The 17,111-nt window shown below is 32.2% G+C and overlaps 1 protein-coding gene across 2 annotated transcripts in view; it reads right to left on the bottom strand.

Annotated features, from left to right (window-relative positions):
• Positions 1-17,111, bottom strand: part of LOC138692945 (uncharacterized) — a 74,375-nt gene extending 57,264 nt beyond the window's left edge. Inside the window, exons 1-3 of one of the 2 annotated variants that reach the window (XM_069816356.1) lie at positions 16,818-17,111; positions 3,618-3,700; positions 3,364-3,501 (exon numbers count right to left, since the gene is read on the bottom strand). In XM_069816356.1, coding sequence (XP_069672457.1) covers positions 3,364-3,501; positions 3,618-3,700; positions 16,818-16,824 — 228 coding nt within the window. In that variant the 5' untranslated portion in view covers positions 16,825-17,111. The remainder of the gene's footprint in view (positions 1-3,363; positions 3,502-3,617; positions 3,701-16,817) is intronic. The other variant, XM_069816357.1, reaches the window with a different exon arrangement.

The raw sequence follows: 17,111 nt of genomic DNA, 5'->3' as shown, positions 1-17,111 counted from the left end.
ACCTGCTTTTACAATTGTCTAGCTATCCTATGTGGTGGAGGATCAGCCCTGCCACTAGGCGGCAGAGTACAGCACCCCTCTATGATCTAGCTGCCTCGAAGGTGAGCAACATTATTACAGGATGACCTGCGCGCAAGAGTATTGCTATGTGGATGGGTAGAAGTAACTGAGGTACTGAGTGTGCGCCTATATTATTATTTCTTCAAGGAAAAAGAAGTATTAATCCTGACAATGTTTACATGTGGAATCTGCTCCTACCTATCTAAAGCAAGTACTGTTGAAGCTGAATACTTCTGGGAACAGTCAAAACCGAACAGACATTCTGAAACCTAGCTTCATCTGAGTATTATACAATCTAATGATAATATTGTAAAAACGTTCCTTGATTTAAGAGTTTCCAGTAATTTATGTTGCTGGGAGTACAGCTGAGAGCAGTATTCGCGCCTCTGTCTTTTTTTCTTATGGTTGTTGCTAAATATTGCATTGTGAAAGTCCTTTGCAGTTCAATAAAATTATGTTAAAGATGGCAGCATTTTTAATTAAGCAATTAAGTAGAAAGTCTTCAGATGTACTAATTTAATTTACATACACAGCTCCAGAAGCAGTTCTGCTTAGACCGATATGACCTGGAATAGCAAATCAACAACTCATGCAACTCTGCTTCTTTCGTCACTTGCGTGCATGACTCACCTTAACAAACAATACCGAATTAGAATAACAATTTAAATGAGGAAACTAAGAAACAACATTATGAATATCACTAATGTGTCTCTCTATCATGCTCGCTAACAAACCTGAGGCAAATACTCTACAAGGATAGTACCGGAAAGTTCACGGTAAAAGTGGCGAATGACTTGCCAGTGCTATCTAGCGGCAGGGATTGTAGGCAGCAAGGATGACGTGACAAATAGCGCGTTGAACTGTGATATGAGCTTTGTTCTTCAAAAAACACATGATGTCCTAAGGATTATTCTCATTATAGTCGTAGCCTAGACAATGTCAGTTAAATGTGGAAATGTTTGTTCTATGTTTTTTAAACACTATGGCTAGCAAAATATGCTAGATATTTCTTCAGATTTCCAAAAGATAGAGATTGGGAGTAGTCATGTAAACATCAGTAGAATGTTACTTTTCTGTTACAAGATTATTATTATTATTATTATTTACTATTGCTACTGCTTCTACTACCAGTACGCTACTACAGTTATTTGCTTTTGTCTTTTAGGTGTGCCATGCTCATACAGGTAAATAAACGCAGACAGACGTCAGTTAATGAGGTTTAATAAGGCACGTCAGCTACTATTGCTATTTGCGTCCTTATCTAAACTTCTTTAAAAAACAAAACACAAACAATATCATAAGCAAAATGCGAGTACTAACTAAAAACACTGTCAACAGTTCTAGACGAAACGTTTAAAATTAGAGGGATAGAATATATTATGTACAAAAATCACAAAATATATTCAGATCACTTTTTATTATCGGATTTCAATAACCATAATTCGAAACATTAGGGATAAGTAAAAATAGAGTGTAATAAATCGGAAAAGTATACTGAAGTTTCAAATCAGTCGTAGGACTGTTAATTTTTAATACTCTGTTTTTAATAACAGACTGAAGATAATAGTTATTCCTTCACTGAATTTAACAGCTCCTTCTTCCGAAAATATGAGTCAAAATCAAAGCACAATAAAAGAATCGCGAAGGTCCCAAATAAACATATTAGATCTTGCATCGAGGAAGCTGCGGGTTTTCTGATATTAGAAAGAAATGATAGACGATACTCCTCCATCGTGTAATTAGATAGTGCATTAGCAATGACATATTCTCTACATTAACTGAAACAGATACTAAACTGTATAAATCTACTTCACAGTGTTCATATAAAACACAATTTCTTTATAGTTTCTCCGTATAAAAATTGAAAGTCTTTACTTTTTTATGTGAATAGTGTGTCTTGGGATACGTAACATAAAAATGTGGATTGTTGATTTTGTGAAGAAAGTGGACTCATGTTTTTTTTTCATAATAAGTGATTCTGGTAGTTATTCGGACAAATAATTTGCCTAGTCCTATATCTTAAAGGCATTAATATTTCACTAAATTAAGATCATTTTTTTACGATGCAAGAAATCCTAAAAGATAAAAACTGGCTCAAGCAGAAATGACAGCTCTAAACACAGCAAGTCCAAATATTGATTTAATAAAAATTGTTCAAGATGATGAATTCATTAGTCACAAGTGTGCTTAAAAAGAAGGAAATGGGGAAATGATATTCCAGTTGCGATAAAAGTTTTGTCACAACATTCCATTAATGTTCACCTCAAGACGAAAGATTTCTAAGAAGAAAATTATGTTTACCAACAGTTAGAGCTCTCAAAAATTGACTTTATGAATTTGGTATAGGCCCGGTATAAATCGCACCATTCTACAATTAATTATTAAAAATAAAATCCGATATTGTACCATTGAATGGAAAGGTTGTAACTATTATTGTTGACGATAAAATGTATTTGAAAGAAAATATAACTTACAATGCTAAAACACACTTTGGGATTCATTAGGTGTAGATAGGTATAATCAACTAACTTCAACTGACGTAAAAATTTCAGAAGTGCCATTTGCAAACCAAGCACTGGTTTTCGTTATTCGAGGAATGTGCAAAATTTTAAAGCAAACTACGTATGAGTTATTTTCTATCAAAAGATGCAATGCCTGCAGAAATTTTAAAATCGCATCTGCTTGATAAAATACAAGATACAGACTTCATCCCTAAAGCAGCGATTGTGCCGGTATCTTCACTGACAAATATTTCAATGTGCAAATAAATTGTTACATCAAAAATAAAATGCATAACCATTAGCTAAGAAACGAAATAGGCAATGTATGAAAGTTTCCAAATTCATGCACAACTAGATCATAATTATATTTGAAAATACCAGAATTGTTTCATTTCATTTCTACTCCAATAACTTTGTAACTTCTTACTAATTTAAAATGTTGTGAACCTTGTGACTCTAAATAAAACTACTGATTTGCATTTTTTTATTGACATCAAATGAACACTTCTCCGCTTGTCCTCACGTAACCTAGCACACCGCAAGAAGTGTATAAACAATTCAAGGTGCTAGATAGCAGCACAAGTCACTTTTCGCAGCCGCTTGCAATGCTAAACAGGCAAGCTTTCCAGTATTATTGTTATAGAGTATTTGCCTGAGGTTCATGGGTACAAGCACTGCCAGCCTTACAGCAAGTAAGAGAGCCCTATCCTATCCTCCATGGACGGTTCAGGGCAAAACAGAAACACATCAGTGGCATAACTGAGACAAAGCTCGTAACTAAATAAAAATGAACGCAACTCACCTCAACTTCAAACTTAACCACAGAATGTAAACTGGGAACTTTATTTTCTTCATATTTGATGTCTGATAAGAGATCGTAGCTCTGGTCAGAGGGTTCAACCTTGATCTCTTTAAAAACCACTTTCAAGAAATTTCCTTCCTGCGTGACAAATATCACAAGCAAATGAATTACAACGTATTCAAAATTAATTTAATCATGAAACAAACTATTTCTGCATCATGGCTTCATACAAAAGTCATCCTTCAATCACTTACAACTGAAAGGGGTCTTTTCTCTTCTTCATCATGAAGTGCCAGTGGATCTATCTCTGCCTCTGTTTTAATAACTTCTATGAGACCTGAAAAGAAATTCTGCAATTTTCTTATATGTTATGTACCTAATACATAAGACATAATATAGTTCCCATATTCGTTTGCTATTAAAACTCAAATTTCACTAGGATAATAATAATAATAATAATAATAATAATAATAATAATAATAATAATAATAATAATAACAATGATGACAGAATCGAAATATCTGTAATCAGTACTGTAACTTTTAACTAGGGAACATGTATTCAGAGAGAAACAGATATTAACATCCACATGTACCAATCATTTGGAATCAAACGGTTATTCCACATGTATCAATCATTCAGAATCAAATGGTTATTCCAGATGTACCAATCATTTGGAATCAAACAGTTATTCCACATGTATCAATCATTCCGAATGAAACGGTTATTCCAGATGTAACAATCATTCCTAATCGAACAGTTATTTGATATGTATCAATCATTCAGAATCAAACAGTTATTCCACATGCATCAATCATTTGGAATCAAATGGTTATTCCAGATGTATCAATCATTCAGAATTAAACGGTTATTCCACATGTATTAATCATTCTGAATCAAACGGTTATTCCACATGTACCAAACATTTGGAATCAAACGGTTATTCCAGATGTACCAAACATTTGGAATCAAACAGTTATTTCACATGTACCAATCATTCCGAATCAAACGGTTATTCCAGATGAATCAATCATTCAGAATCAAACAGTTATTCCACATGTATCATCATTCCGAATGAAACGGTTATTCCAGATGTGTCAATCATTCCGAATCAGTTATTCCACATGTATCAATCATTCGGAATCAAATGGTTATTTCAGATGTACCAATCATTTGGAATCAAACTGTTATTCGATATATATATATATATATATATATATATATATACACACATCAATCATTCGGAATCAAATGGTTATTCCACATGTATCAATCATTCGGAATCAAATGGTTATTTCAGATGTACCAATCATTTGGAATCAAATGGTTATTCCACATGTATCAATCATTCGGAATCAAATAGTCATCCTAAGTTTTGCGTACGTTACCTACACATTTCATTTCACTCATTTGTTTTAATAATGACATAATTTAGAATTTCCCATTTTCGAGGTATTGGTGTAGAAAGAATGGTTCTTGGTTGCACTTTTTACTGGTAGAATATAGCTGAGCTTAAGAAGCTTGCCAAAAGGGGAGCAGATGTGTCTCTACTGCATCATCATATTTTCTCTGTTTCATATCTCAATTGTGAGGTTGCAGTTGTAGTGGAAAGTTCAGTTAAATTTCAAGAACATCGTATCTTGTTGTTGCAGTGTTGCTGCAAAGAAGAGAACATTTCCTATCTTCATTTTATTATTAATAAGGCATAATTTTATTTCGTGACTTTATTGACGAAATAAGATGCATGGCTCAAATTGGAATTGTTTTCAAATATGATATCTTTTCAGCAAACTAGGCCTACCTCATTTGTTCTTATATTATTCCTTCTTAGAACGTTATTTAAAAAAAAGTCTTCATTTCCTAATCAGAAATTTTAATTCTATTTTGTTATGACATTCTTGGCGAATATTTAATTTCTACATTCAAGATTTACCGCTTATTTTCAGTTGTCATCATTTAAACACAGTTCTTTTAATTTAATTAAAGTGAGGTAGAGACAATTGAGCTGTTCTCTGCATTCTGGAACTTAAGTTGAATGCAGTACCATACAGCAGTGCGGTACCAAATATAGTGAGAAAGAGAGAATTGAGCTGTTCTCTGCATTCTGGAACTTAAGTTGAATGCAGTACCATACAGGAGTGTGGTACCAAATATAGTGAGAAAGAGAGAATTGAGCTGTTCTCTGCATTCTGGAACTTAAGTTGAATGCAGTACCATATAGGAGTGTGGTACCAAATATAGTGAGAAAGAGAGAATTGAGCTGTTCTCTGCATTCTGGAACTTAAGTTGAATGTAGTACCATATAGGAGTGCGGTACTAAATATAGTGAGAAAGAGAGAATTTTACATTATAGGCCTATATATGTACTCTATTATTAAGGCACTATTTTATTTACATTCCTGATCTCGAGATTCGAACCACCAATCTTTATTTATTTCTGTACTTTATAGTCCTAACTCCTAAGCTACAAGAAACATTACGAAATTCACACAAAGGTAAAACTTCAGAGGAAATTCAAATATACTGCATCACACATTACGACACATTAAAAAAAAAAAAAACGCTCTACTTCATCACACTACACCAACTTCGACTAATATGCATCCTTCAAAAGCCCCTAAATTTCTCTCAGCTACCTTTGCAAAACCCTATCCCGTCACTGATACCCATCATCGGGCATTAACCTTGCACTAATATGCGTCCTAACAATTAACCTAGCATTATAGATCTATATCGACTTCATGAGCTGGCGATCTACATCTTTCCATTTCCATTACAAACACAGAACCGTCAACAAATCCCAGAAAATGCCAATGCAAACCAAAAGCAGAAGAGGCACCACACAGTAGGATATAAAATTATCTGATCATTACATGTACATCACATAAACACAGAAAATAGACTATAATATTACCAACGCGACAATGGAGTAGCACCTAGATCGTAATATAATTTCATAACCTCACAACAATAACATAATCTCATATAATATTACAATATAACATCTCAAAACCACCCTCTTCACATAAAAACGAATTTATCGATATTAAGCAACGATAGTTTCCTAGTATCCGGTACTCGTCACATAAGTTCGTTTTTGTGTTTGCATAGAGGTTCCTTTCTGAAAAGAATTTTAATAGTTTGTTACCAGATGTGATTTTAGTCAGTTTGCAATGTATTTTTGGTCCAGGGAAAATACACATCTCTTATGAATATACAACAATGGCTGACTTAACGGCTTATGTAACGAGTACCGGGTACTAGGAACTTCCTAAGTAACTGTTAAATGAATACCAAAAATGAAACTGCCAATTTGCCATTACACCGTATGGTAGCCTGTCCATTAAATTATAAATAACATGTAAGTTGTCCAGCCCAGGTACAGGGATCTCCGCACAGAAGCCAAGGGCAAGGGCAAGATTGACCATCTATAATCGTCAAGGAGAAGAGAAATGTAGATGCTGAGGTGACACCTTCTTACTGAAAGCCATGAATTACTGAGAAAAAGAAGAGTGGTCCTATGGCTTTAGTTAATAAGAACTATATGAGTCATTCCATGTCAAATCGAACACCTATGAAACATGACAACTTAGTATTTGTTCCAATTTTTATATACTCTCTTGATTTAATAAAATAACGCACTTGTGTTTTTTTCGGGCGGATATAATTATTTAGTAATTTATTAAATGTTACTTTTTCCGTAAATTAGGGTGCAATGTATAATAAAAATGGATATACTGAAGATTCTATAAATCATAGAAATTCCGTATTGATATCATTTTAAAGTTCAACAATTGCACTATTATATAATAATTTTTAGTGTTCAATCAAAAAATAAAATGGGCCCCTTTTGGGGGTTACATTTTTAAAACATGTTTTTATATATCAGGGACCTACTTCTAAAAAGGAAGAAAATATCATTATATTCTTTGAAATGTTTTACACAGAACTGCGTTGATATTAGAATGCTATTCAAATAAGAAGTCGCTGTGCAAATACTTTACTGATGGTGTGTTTGGGTCGGAAGGCACGGATTGAATGAGCCCGCACGCCGGAGCATACAGCTGTGATAGCTGCAGCGAGAGGGAGTAATGAGGAGGCAATGGATGTCACAACGAAAGACATTATCAGTGGTGCGGTGTTACTATAAACAAACAGATAACCTCTAGTTTTAAAAACATGTAATGTCCCATCAACACTTGAAAGTTTCCCTTTAATAACAATAATTCCTAAGACTTTCGAAGTAGAATCGTGTTGTGTGCATTCAAGTCATTCCACATCAAATCAAACACCTGTCTACAAAACATGACCATTTAGTATTTGCTTAAATCTTCTAAAATATGTTCTGCAGATTAAAATAAAAGGTCTGTAATTTTTTCTGGGATCATACTTTAATATTTTACTATTTATACCCATTTAATTATATGACAAAGTATGAAAATGGTCCTTGTTAAGATTCTATGCATCATAGACTTTGAGTGTTGGTGTCATCTGAAATGGGAAGAAATGAACTGTTATATTAATTTTTAAGTATAAGTTGAAATACAAAATAGGGTTGTTTTAGAGGGTCACTTTTTAAACATACATTAAAATATAATATATTTTTTTATAATAACAGCTTTAAAAATGCAAAAAAAATATAGGTATAATCTATTATATTTTACATAGAACTACGTAGGTTTCAGATTGATTTCGAGTAAGAAATAACTTTAAAAATAATTTATTGAAGATGTGTTCACGGTATGTATACTGTATCGAGTGACAAGAAGCTGATCTTGGTAAGACGAGCATGTGGAAGGGATATAAAAGAATATTAATAACTTGCAAGGCGCCCTCCAGCAACCCCAACAGTTTCTGTATCAACAAATCATCCTGTTGAGATTCTATAAGATCAGAAGTGTGTTGTGTTGCTGCAATCATGAGTGACGTGGTAAAACGAAGTTACAGTTACTGTTTTAATCCGTTCAAACTGCCTAATCACAGGAAAAAAAAGAAAGTAAAATGTTAAAGCGTATGACCTCTGCAATGCTTGTGAAACTAAAATTGCAGGACGTAAACTTGTCATCTGATCTGAAAGTGTGTAACAGTTGCAGAGTTAAAATTTCAAAACTTCCTAAGGAACAAAGTGCAAGTGAATTATGTGCGCCTGGTACTAGTGATGTGCGCCTAGTACTAGTGATGTGAACGTGTGAAGAGTGATACCCCTATCTCATCTTCTGGTAGTTCAGTCAGTATCGTAGACCTATATGCAGACGTAGCGAAACTAAATTAGAGCTTAGTGACGATTGAAGAATTGCCAATAAAGAAAAGAAAATTATCTCAAAAAAATATCCAAAACAGAAAATGCAGAAAGTTACAGATACACTTAAACATAAAATATCTCATATCACACAAGACACAACTTCAGCTGAAAATTCAAACTACTAAACGACTTGTGTGAAATGAAGTAAGGTCAAGGAGAATAGGTCTAATAATTAAGTCAGCCTCTGATTTGTGCAAAGTGGAGTCATTAAAGTAATAGGTAATACTAACAGAAGAAGAAATTGATGCACGCAAGAAAGTTCTCAGTGAGAGGTGGATGAAAATACAGCCAATTCTGAGACTCCATTGAAAACGCTATTTTCGTAGAGGAAATGAAGTAAACATCACTGTTGCATGTACCAGTGTTTTAATAAAGTAAACATGTTATCTGTTCCAAAAAAGTGAATCGCAGAGATGAATCTTACGTCAGTGATGGTTTTAATCATGTTAATATCAAAAGCGTGAAGAAACAATATGTCACTGCTCGGACTCCAACTATGCAGGACATAAAACCAGGTACAAATGTATTAGTAGAATTCTTTACTTCCAGATGAAATGCCAGAAGAACTCTGAAATGTTGTTATGCAGCTATCAGTCAGACTGAGATTGACTAAGATCTTCAAGTATAAATAATGTGTGTGAAAGTATGTAACAGTAGAAAAAAAATTTGTTGCCAATGAGAAAGGCATTTGTGACATAACTTGGGCAAATACTAGAAAATTTGCCCCAACCAAAATTGAAGCATATTGGGACAGAGAACAATAATGTTTTTGAGAGACAATAAAAACAAATAAGTTCTGTTCAAGCTATAATTAAGTAAAATATAGATTTATCTGTGCTTAAAGCAAACAAGCTATTAAGTAAATACAACGGAATTTACTGTATAACATTATTTACATATCAATGATTTTGTACTGTGTAACATACATAACAGTAGAAAAAACTGAAGATCTTAAAAATGAACCTAAACTCAAACCTATGGGAATAAGTTCAAGAGTATAATCCTAACTAATACTAGGAAAAAAAAAAAAATATTATGATAGTATTCTTATATCAGATAATTCACACAGATTGTAACTAAAGATGGACCATGTTATGTACATTTTTTGTAACATACGTAACCCTCATTTCAATCAAAATACTATTTAATTTCTTCCACTTATTTAACAAACTAACACATATTCTGAAAGTGCATTGTTTTCTTGATCTTCTGAACCATATGAAGTTTTAGTTATTAGAATATTTTTGTAATTACTGGGATCTAAATATCGTCCAAATGTAACATACGTAACGATGGAATTGCCGTAAACTAGAGCTGAGGTGGTTCCCTTCCTCATTCGGCTTATGCACGTTCAACCATCTTTCCAGTCATGCCAACATAACTTCGGTAACATTACGAAAGTTTCATGCTAGTGTACGTCCACGCAATGCCTTGCATATACGAATCTATGACAGGTCAGGTTGGGTTAGTTAGGCTTTTGTTATGCCTTGAGTGTAGGATTTTTAAAGCCTAGTGATTTTTCATCAGTGATGTAGTCACCTCTGGCTAGCATAATGGCGGACATAGCAATGAAGTCACATTATGAAACTACGTGTTTATTTCATTATTATATTTGTTCTGCTTCAGTATTTCTCAGTGTTACTGAATTAATAAGAGTTTTGCGTTCTTCACATTACATTGTATCATGTGTTGTATATCCCTACGTTTCTTTCCTTCACAACATTAGTTTGCACTTCCATTACCACGCAGCTCTCATTTCACACATAATTTACTACATTTCTAAACACTTTTTTTTTACTAATTATGTAGATTAACTACCCCAGTTTATATCGAGTATAAAAAAGGTATGAAATATGGTTATAGTCATATACTAATGTCTGTCTGTAACAGATTTGTTATGTCTCCGCATTTGTGTTAATATAGGCTAATACAAGAAAAGTGGGTAAAGAAAGAATGATGCTGAAACTGATGGAAGGGGAAAAGGAATTGGTTAGGTCACTGGCTGAGAAGAAACTGCTATGAAGGATACACTGGGAGGAATGGTGAACGGGAGAAAAGTTCGGGGCAGAAGAAGATATCAGATGATAGATCAATCATATGAGGAGATAAAGAGGAAGGCAGAAAATAGGAAGGATTGGAGAAGCTGGATTTGCAGTGAAAGACCTGCCCTTGGGAAGAAAACTTAATGAAATGAAATATAAAGAAATATATTTAAGTTAATGTATTATTTTCATGCTTTTGTTCCACTTTTGCACTGCGATGGTGTTATGATGATAGTTTACAATTCATGTTTTGATTTTCAGATAAGACAGTTATTAAATACAACAGAGAATGTAAAAATGTTCAATCCTATGACTTTTCAATTTAATATTAATATCTGTTAATACATATTAAATATAAATATTGTATGAACGTTTTCGCCTTTTACAGCATCATCAGATACAACTTGCTTCTACAATATCTAAATTACATATCGGAATTTTGTTTTCTCGTATAGTAAACCCTCAAATGGTGTTATAATAATAAGTAATAATGACTCACGAGTTTTATGTATTTTACTTGTTGGAAAAACTTTTAGGTTATAAATAAGTCTACATTGTATAACTAATTATATTCTATTTAGTATTGAAATACATAAAACTCATGTTACAATGGTTTCAGTTACATATGTACTTTGAATTGTCACAATTTTAAATTCCAATATTTTTTCAAACTGTGTTTAAATATGTTATATTTTGTGTTTGGTAATATATAGCTCAATTTATTTATGTAAAGCTTTGTTGATATAATTTATATCTTCATTTTATATTAGTCATAACTTATAAAATAATTCGTAATATTAAATTAATGTCGTGATGTGTAATGATTTTACGTAATATAAAATTAATTTTGCGTCTTCTGTTTGTGGTTTTAAGCTTAGTTTGTGCTTGATGAAATTGGTGTGCGTTAAGTTATTGTTGAATATCTGGAGAGAGAGAGAGAGAGAGGGGGGGGTGTGTGTGTATCTAATGCTCTGGATTTAACAGTAAAGTCATCATCCTTCTTGCTTCCCAATATTTTGATGGAAGGTCCACAAATGTCCTAAGAGTTTCACAATTAGCCAGGTGCTCCATCTCCATGTCCTCTTCTCTGGTGCACAGTAAGCATTTAGGTGAATTCAGTACTCCAATACTATGGAGGTGTTTACTGAGGCAATCATGACCAGTAATCAATCTAAACATGGCCACGGCAGATTTTCGAGGTAGATGAAGAATTAGTTTTGGATTTTTTAATAATTCTTTTCGTTTTGAATTTTGATGTTTTGACTGTTCGGTGTTACTTCTTTTTATGACTCATTTTATTGATTCATATGGGAAGTTAAAATTTGTTTTTAAGTTGATTTTAGTTCCTTTCTTTGCAATATCTGTAAAATATATACGTTTATTTTAGGTCAAAATAGATTAATTTAATAATATTTTGGTTATCTGGATTGAAATTCAAATATTAATATAAATATTAATAAACTTACATGTATACGTTTCCATTATTAAATTGACGTTGTTGCTATAATTCAGTTTTTGAAGAAGAATTCTCAATGGAGTTTCATATTAATCTGTAATTACATTATTATTGTGTAAGTTACATTATCGTAAAAAGATTTATGTGAAATATGTATTATTTGAAGTGAACTTAAGTGTGTAATTCAACACCGAGTTGTAGTAGCCTGTTCTCATTTAGATGTTGTAACATAGGCCTAGTAGCTATTGCTGAGTTTTTAGCATTGGCTTTAGGCTTGCGTAGTGATACATATGGAACTATTTAAATATTGTATAGAGGATTATTAATAAATTTTCGTTAATTAAGGTTTTCTCGTTATTGTAGTATTTCGATATGAAATATTCTTCTGCTGCATTGATGAATTTGTTATTGAGGTAGGTTTTTAGGACATTCAGTGTATCTTTGCATTGGCCTAATTCATGTCCTGTATTGATCAAGTGTACTGGGTACTTAGATTTTTCTTCTTTATGTCTAAAGTCTGAAATATGTTCTTTATATCTTGTTTTGAAGTTGCGTTTTGTCTGACCTATATATTTCTGTTCACTTGTATTGCATTTTATACCATGTATATACCTTTCTTATTAAGCTTATCTATGTTATTTAGCGCGTTGTTAATAATGTTGTTCAACTTATTGTTAGTTTTTTAGTTTGTTTGATATATATTTATTGTAAGAGAGGGACGACCAAGATTTCGATTTTTTATTTTCGAATCTTGTTAGTTTTATGTTATTTTTCTATTTTATAGAGTTTTCTTTTTAGTTGATTAATTTCTTAATAAAAGTTTTACTATAACCATTTTCATTTCCTATGTCCAGGATATTTTGCATTTCTTTTTTGTATTTGTTTTTCGATAATGGCAATTGTACTAATCTGTTTATTAAATAATTGAACGTACTAAATTTCTGTATCTGTGGGTGTTTAGAATTTACGTTTTGTATGACTTGGTTTCCTGTAGATACCATAATTTAGTTTAGTTTTTGTTTTATTATTTTAATGTCGAGGAAGACTATTGAGTTATTTATTTCATTTTCGACGGTAAATTTTATGTTTTTATGTAGTGTATTAAATGATTCTACAATTGAGTAATCTATTGATTTGTTGTCATAAATAATGATAGTGTCGTCTACAAATCTGTGATATGCTTTTATGTTATGGTTATTTAGAATTTTGTTGATTTATTATCTTCTATGTTATGTAAGAATATTTCTGTTAAAATACCTGATAAAGGGTTGTCCATTGCAAAGCCATTGTTCTGTTTATATATTTTATTGTTAAACTCGAAATAATTTTATGATGTAACAATGTTTAATAATCTTGTTATTTGTTGAATTTTATTTCTCGGTATTTTTTCTCGGTATTTGAAGGTTTTTAAATTTTGTTTCTATTATGCTTATGGTTTCCTGAACTGGAATATTTGTATATAGATTTACTATGTCTAATGACATTAATTTTGTGTCATTGTTAATGTTTATTTTATTTAAGCTGTCTATTCTGTGTTTTGTATTGTTTACTGTGTATGTATTTTGTAACTGTAGCATTTGTTTTAACAGTTTATTAAGAAATTTGCTTAATTTATAATTTGAAGCATTCATACTGTTTACTATTGGCCTCATTGTTAATACTTCTTTATGTGTCTTCCTTCGGTAATGTTTTTAAAATAGGTATAGTTGGATTTTGGTTTTATGTATTTATATCTATCAGATTGCGGAATAATATCTGGTATTAATTTTAATGAGTCTTTTATTTGTTTTTGATATTTGTCAGTAGGATTGTGTTTAATTTCTTCTATTTGATTTTTATTTAAAAAATCAGTGGTTTTATCAACATATTGCTCTCTTTCCATGATAACTATCGCATTATTCTTGTCTGCTTTTATGTGTTTAAGGTCGATTTGTGCTAGTTTTTGTTTTAAGTTGTTAATTTTGCGTTTTTCTGTTTTTGCTTTCTTAAACTTTTGTTTTAGGGTTTGTTTTGTAATCTTTAATGATTTTTGAAGCATTGTACCTCAAATAATCTTTATTATCATGGGTACTTTTTTGTATTACTGTTTCAATAATTATATTCTCTAAAATCTTGGACAGATTTGTTTGTGGGTAATTATGTTTATAGCTTCTATTTAATATATCAATATCTTCACTTGAAAATTGTACACTGGTTAAATTTACGAATCTATTTGTAGTTGTAGGTTGTTGGATTTCGTTTGTTGTGGCTTTGTTTGTATGGTCTTCAAATGATCTAGTTTCTTATTTAATGTATTATATTTGATCACTTACTGTACAATCTATGATGTGCCAAGCTGTGCCTAGAGTTCTTGATGCTTGTAAATGTAATTCATATAATTGTGTATTTATGGTATTTTTTCTTATGCAGAAATTTGATTTCATTCTTAATCCAGTTGCTTTTCTTAGCTGATGTAGTTTTAATTTTAATTTTAATTTTTGCGTAGTTTGGTGTCAGTTTGTGTCCAAGACATTTTCGATTGAACCAGATATTTGAATTCGTATTCTGTAATTTGGTTTTTAAGTTTAGATATCGTTTGTATGTCTTTGCTTGAGTAACATTAAGTAATTTACAATTATGTTTTGATTTTCAGATAAGTCAGTTATTTAATACAATAAATAATGTAAAAATGTTCAGTCTTATGACTTACCAATTTAATATTAACATTTGTTAACACATGTTAAATATAAATAATGTATAAACGTTTTCACCTATAAAAGGTGAAAACATCATTAAATACAACTTGCTTCTAAGATATCTAAATTACATAGTGGAATTTTGTTTTCTGGTATAGTAAACCATCACATTGGTGTCATAATAATAAGCAATAATGACTCACGAGTTTTATGTATTTTACTTGTTGGAAAAATTTTTAGGTTATAAATAAGTCTACATTGTATAACTAATTACAGTATATTCTATTTAGTATTACAATACATAAAACTCATGTTTTTATTTTTTATTTTATTTTATTGGGTTGTTTTATGACGCTGTATCAACATCTAGGTTATTTAGCGTCTGAATGAAATGAAGGTGATAATGCCGGTGAAATGAGTCCCAGCATTTGCTCGTATTGGGTTGAGGGAAAACCCCAGAAAAAACCTCAACCAGGTAACTTGCCCCAACCGGGATTCGAACCCGGGCCACCTGGTTTCACGGCCAGACGCGCTGACCGTTACTCCACAGGTGTGGACTAAAACTCATGTTACAATGGTTTCAGTTACATGTGTATTTTAAATTGTCACAATTTTAAATTCAAATACGTTTTCAAACTATGTGTTTAATTATATGACACTGTGTTTCTAACATATAGCTCAATTTATTTATGTAAAGCGTTGATGATGTAATATATATCTTCACAGACTTATTTATAACATAACATTTTTCCACCAAGTAAATACATAAAACTCGTGAGTCATTATTACATATTATTACTTATTATTATAACACCAATTTGATGGTTTACTATACGAGAAAACAAAATTCCACTATGTAAGTTAGATATCGTAGACGCAAGTTGTATTTTATGATGCCACAAAAGGCGAAAACATTTATACATTATTTATATTTAACATGTACTAACAAATGTTAATATTAAATTGATGTCATAAGATTGAACATTTTTACATTATTTATTGTATTTAATAACTGACTCTATAACGAACACCTTAAAGAATCAGCTGAGATTCTGCTTCCAGCGCTCACTGAAATGATAAACCTCGGCAGCATACGAAACAGATAGAAAACCTCTACTATTAGAGTCCTCTATAAGGGAAATGGTGACAGGACGGATCCCAACTCCTACAGAGGGATTGCACTGGAGAATAACTTCCTAGAACTACTCACGAGACTAATGACAAGCAGACTAACAAATTAAATCGACGGCAAACTCCCAGAGGAACAGTTCGGTTTCCGAAAAGGGAGGAACACTTTCAAGCAGTTCGGACCCTCATAGAAAACATTGAAAACAACCTCAGGCTCCCACAAGGAAAATTCTATGTAGTATTTGTGGATTATTCGAAAGCATTCGATACCCTAAATAGGAATATCATATCAACAAAATTAGAAGCCCTGACAGACAAAAAAGAGCTAGCAGTTCTAATCCACAACATGACGGGGAGCAACACAATACGCATTGCAGACAACATAACTATCTCTAAAGAAGTTATACAGACAAACGGAATACTACAGGAGTGCCACTCAGCCCACTACTGTTTAACATTGCAACGCGCGATATCACTGACAAAATAAAAGAAGCAACAAACAAAATCAATCTGTACATATATGCAGACGATGTGGCTATCACCAGACAGAACAGAACTACAAAAGCCAATCGAGGCACTACAGACCTGGGCCGACGAAAATTAACTTCAGATTAATGCTAGAAAAATGGCACAGATGACCTTCAGGAAAGGCGGAAGGGAGATCCCCAAGACAGAATCCGATAAAAGAGCGAACCCCTCACGTAAGTTCGCCATCGATTCCTATCCTGAGCAAGGTTAATCCAGTCCCTAACATCATATACCACCTCCCTCAAAAGCATTTTAATATTAGCACACGTATCAAACAGACAAAATAAAATTATTGTACGAAAAGTGTACTCAAAAGCTCATACCTTCCATCCTCAAAACACTGTTTGCATCAAAACCATTTCCCACTGCTTACGGGATTGTCATTCTTTATTCGAATGTAGCGATCAAATGGCAGTGAATTAGGGTCGCAAACATTCAAACACAAAATTACGGAATTCCAATGTAAAAATGGTCGGATTTTCCACAAATTATCGCAATTCGCAAACATTGAAAATGTCATACCACCTAACTTTACACAATGCTGAAGAAACTTTCAATCACTATATAAACGTATATTATTACTATTCTTTGTTGATTTTTTTTATATAATCTTTTTT

The sequence above is a fragment of the Periplaneta americana genome, chromosome 17 (genome assembly GCF_040183065.1).
Source record: "Periplaneta americana isolate PAMFEO1 chromosome 17, P.americana_PAMFEO1_priV1, whole genome shotgun sequence".
Lineage (NCBI taxonomy): Eukaryota > Metazoa > Arthropoda > Insecta > Blattodea > Blattidae > Periplaneta > Periplaneta americana.
The sequence above is the reverse complement of the archived record's forward strand: the minus strand, read 5'-3'. Positions and strand labels throughout refer to the sequence as shown.